The sequence below is a fragment of the Aptenodytes forsteri genome, unplaced genomic scaffold (genome assembly GCF_000699145.1).
Source record: "Aptenodytes forsteri isolate BGI_AS27 unplaced genomic scaffold, ASM69914v1 C13833103, whole genome shotgun sequence".
NCBI lineage: Eukaryota > Metazoa > Chordata > Aves > Sphenisciformes > Spheniscidae > Aptenodytes > Aptenodytes forsteri.
The window spans coordinates 1,824-3,294 of NW_008804430.1; the positions used below are offsets into that span (position 1 = coordinate 1,824).

At 37.0% G+C, this 1,471-nt stretch overlaps 1 protein-coding gene across 1 annotated transcript; it reads right to left on the reverse strand.

Annotated features, from left to right (window-relative positions):
- Nucleotides 1–401: 401 nt before the first annotated feature.
- Nucleotides 402–1,468, reverse strand: MRPL30 (mitochondrial ribosomal protein L30; the record flags this gene model as incomplete). Its single annotated transcript, XM_019474649.1, has 3 exons — nt 402–467; nt 552–629; nt 1,460–1,468. Coding segments are annotated over 3 exons (153 nt in total), but the record flags the coding sequence as incomplete, so codon positions are not given.
- Nucleotides 1,469–1,471: the final 3 nt, after the last annotated feature.

Consider the following 1,471-nt stretch of genomic DNA (forward strand, 5'->3'; position numbering starts at 1 on the left):
GAAAGGTCCTCCTCATCATTAGTCAGAGCTATTTACTCACTTCTCTGCTTATCTGACTTTACACAGTTCTCTAATAGCTAGCCATAAACTGCAGTAATCTAGCCACAAAGTTAAAACACAAGGAGAGAAAGTCTATCATTCATTTAACGTTTCAGGCAAACATTACCAATACTGAATTTTACATTTGTACACATGTAATCCCTCTTTAAGCATCAGTGTCGTCCCTGTCGCTCATACCAGACAGGCTAAGAATTAAGCTTACATTTCATACACAAACTCTTAACTCAGGCGTTAAAGCATTTATTTTATAAAATGCAAATCCAACCAGCACACCTTAAGACTTAATTTCTTTCCGCTCCGCAGGTTTGAGATGCCGTTTAATGACAAGCTCTCCGTTGCTCCTAAGAAAGGTGTCTGACATTTCCTCTTCTGTTGGCAATCCGTAAGGTAGCTTCAGTGGCTGTATTCTACGGGCAAAAGAGTTTGCTTAGTGAAGTCCTATGGCTGGAAGAGAGTTACATTAAGTGTTCCAAATTAAACAAATCGTTAACAAACCTTATTAGATGTTTAATAACTTTCAGTCTGGAATTCACAGAAGGGATATTTTTGTGCAGTCTTGGCTGATGTGCCTATATAAAGGATAGAACAGGTTTTACAAACGCACGGCCAAACCCCACATCTCTGTTCACTGAACTTTTCATGCTGTCAGTACAAACAGAAACCACATTTGCAAATGTAAGATTTGGAGACACGTCACGCATCAAGAACATACGTAAAACTACAAAGTCAAAACTTGATCAAATTCGGCTCCAGTAAAATGACAAATTCAGCTTTATTCCCATTACATTATCAATATATCCAAATTTCTTCCAACTGTTAAAAATACTAGAAATGTAAATACAGGAGTTTCGGGGTAAGACTGCTTGCTTCAGTTAGATCTTCAACTGATTAAGTGCACATTTTTTTCTCTGTAATGTAACACTGACCAGATGAATCTTTGCAGTATGTGCAGTTGGTCTAAAAAAATTTGGATAAACGCCTCTTTGACACAAACTCTTAGATTCTTGGATTTGGAAGCCTTTTCGTTCGTAAGCGAGTCTTATTTGCCTACCTGCAATATCTGAATAATATGACCCACAGAGAAAACTGAATTCAAAGTATTTACAAACCTGTTTTTATTACTGTAGCGGAATTATCAAGGTAAAGTTCTCCTCAGGCATGCAGAGCAATACCATACAGTGATATTCTGAATTCCCATTAAAAGGCCATTTGCCATCAATGTTCCTCTCAGCTCTTAAACACATCATCGATTTCTCAGTTACATTTATAGCATCTGTAAAGCAATCCAAGTTTTGTGACTGCAAAATTGAAGTCCTTAAAAAAACCCCACCACCTTAATTCTACCCTATGTTTCTACATTTCTGATGTACACAATAAGTATAAAGAACAACAATCATACTTTATCCAGTCC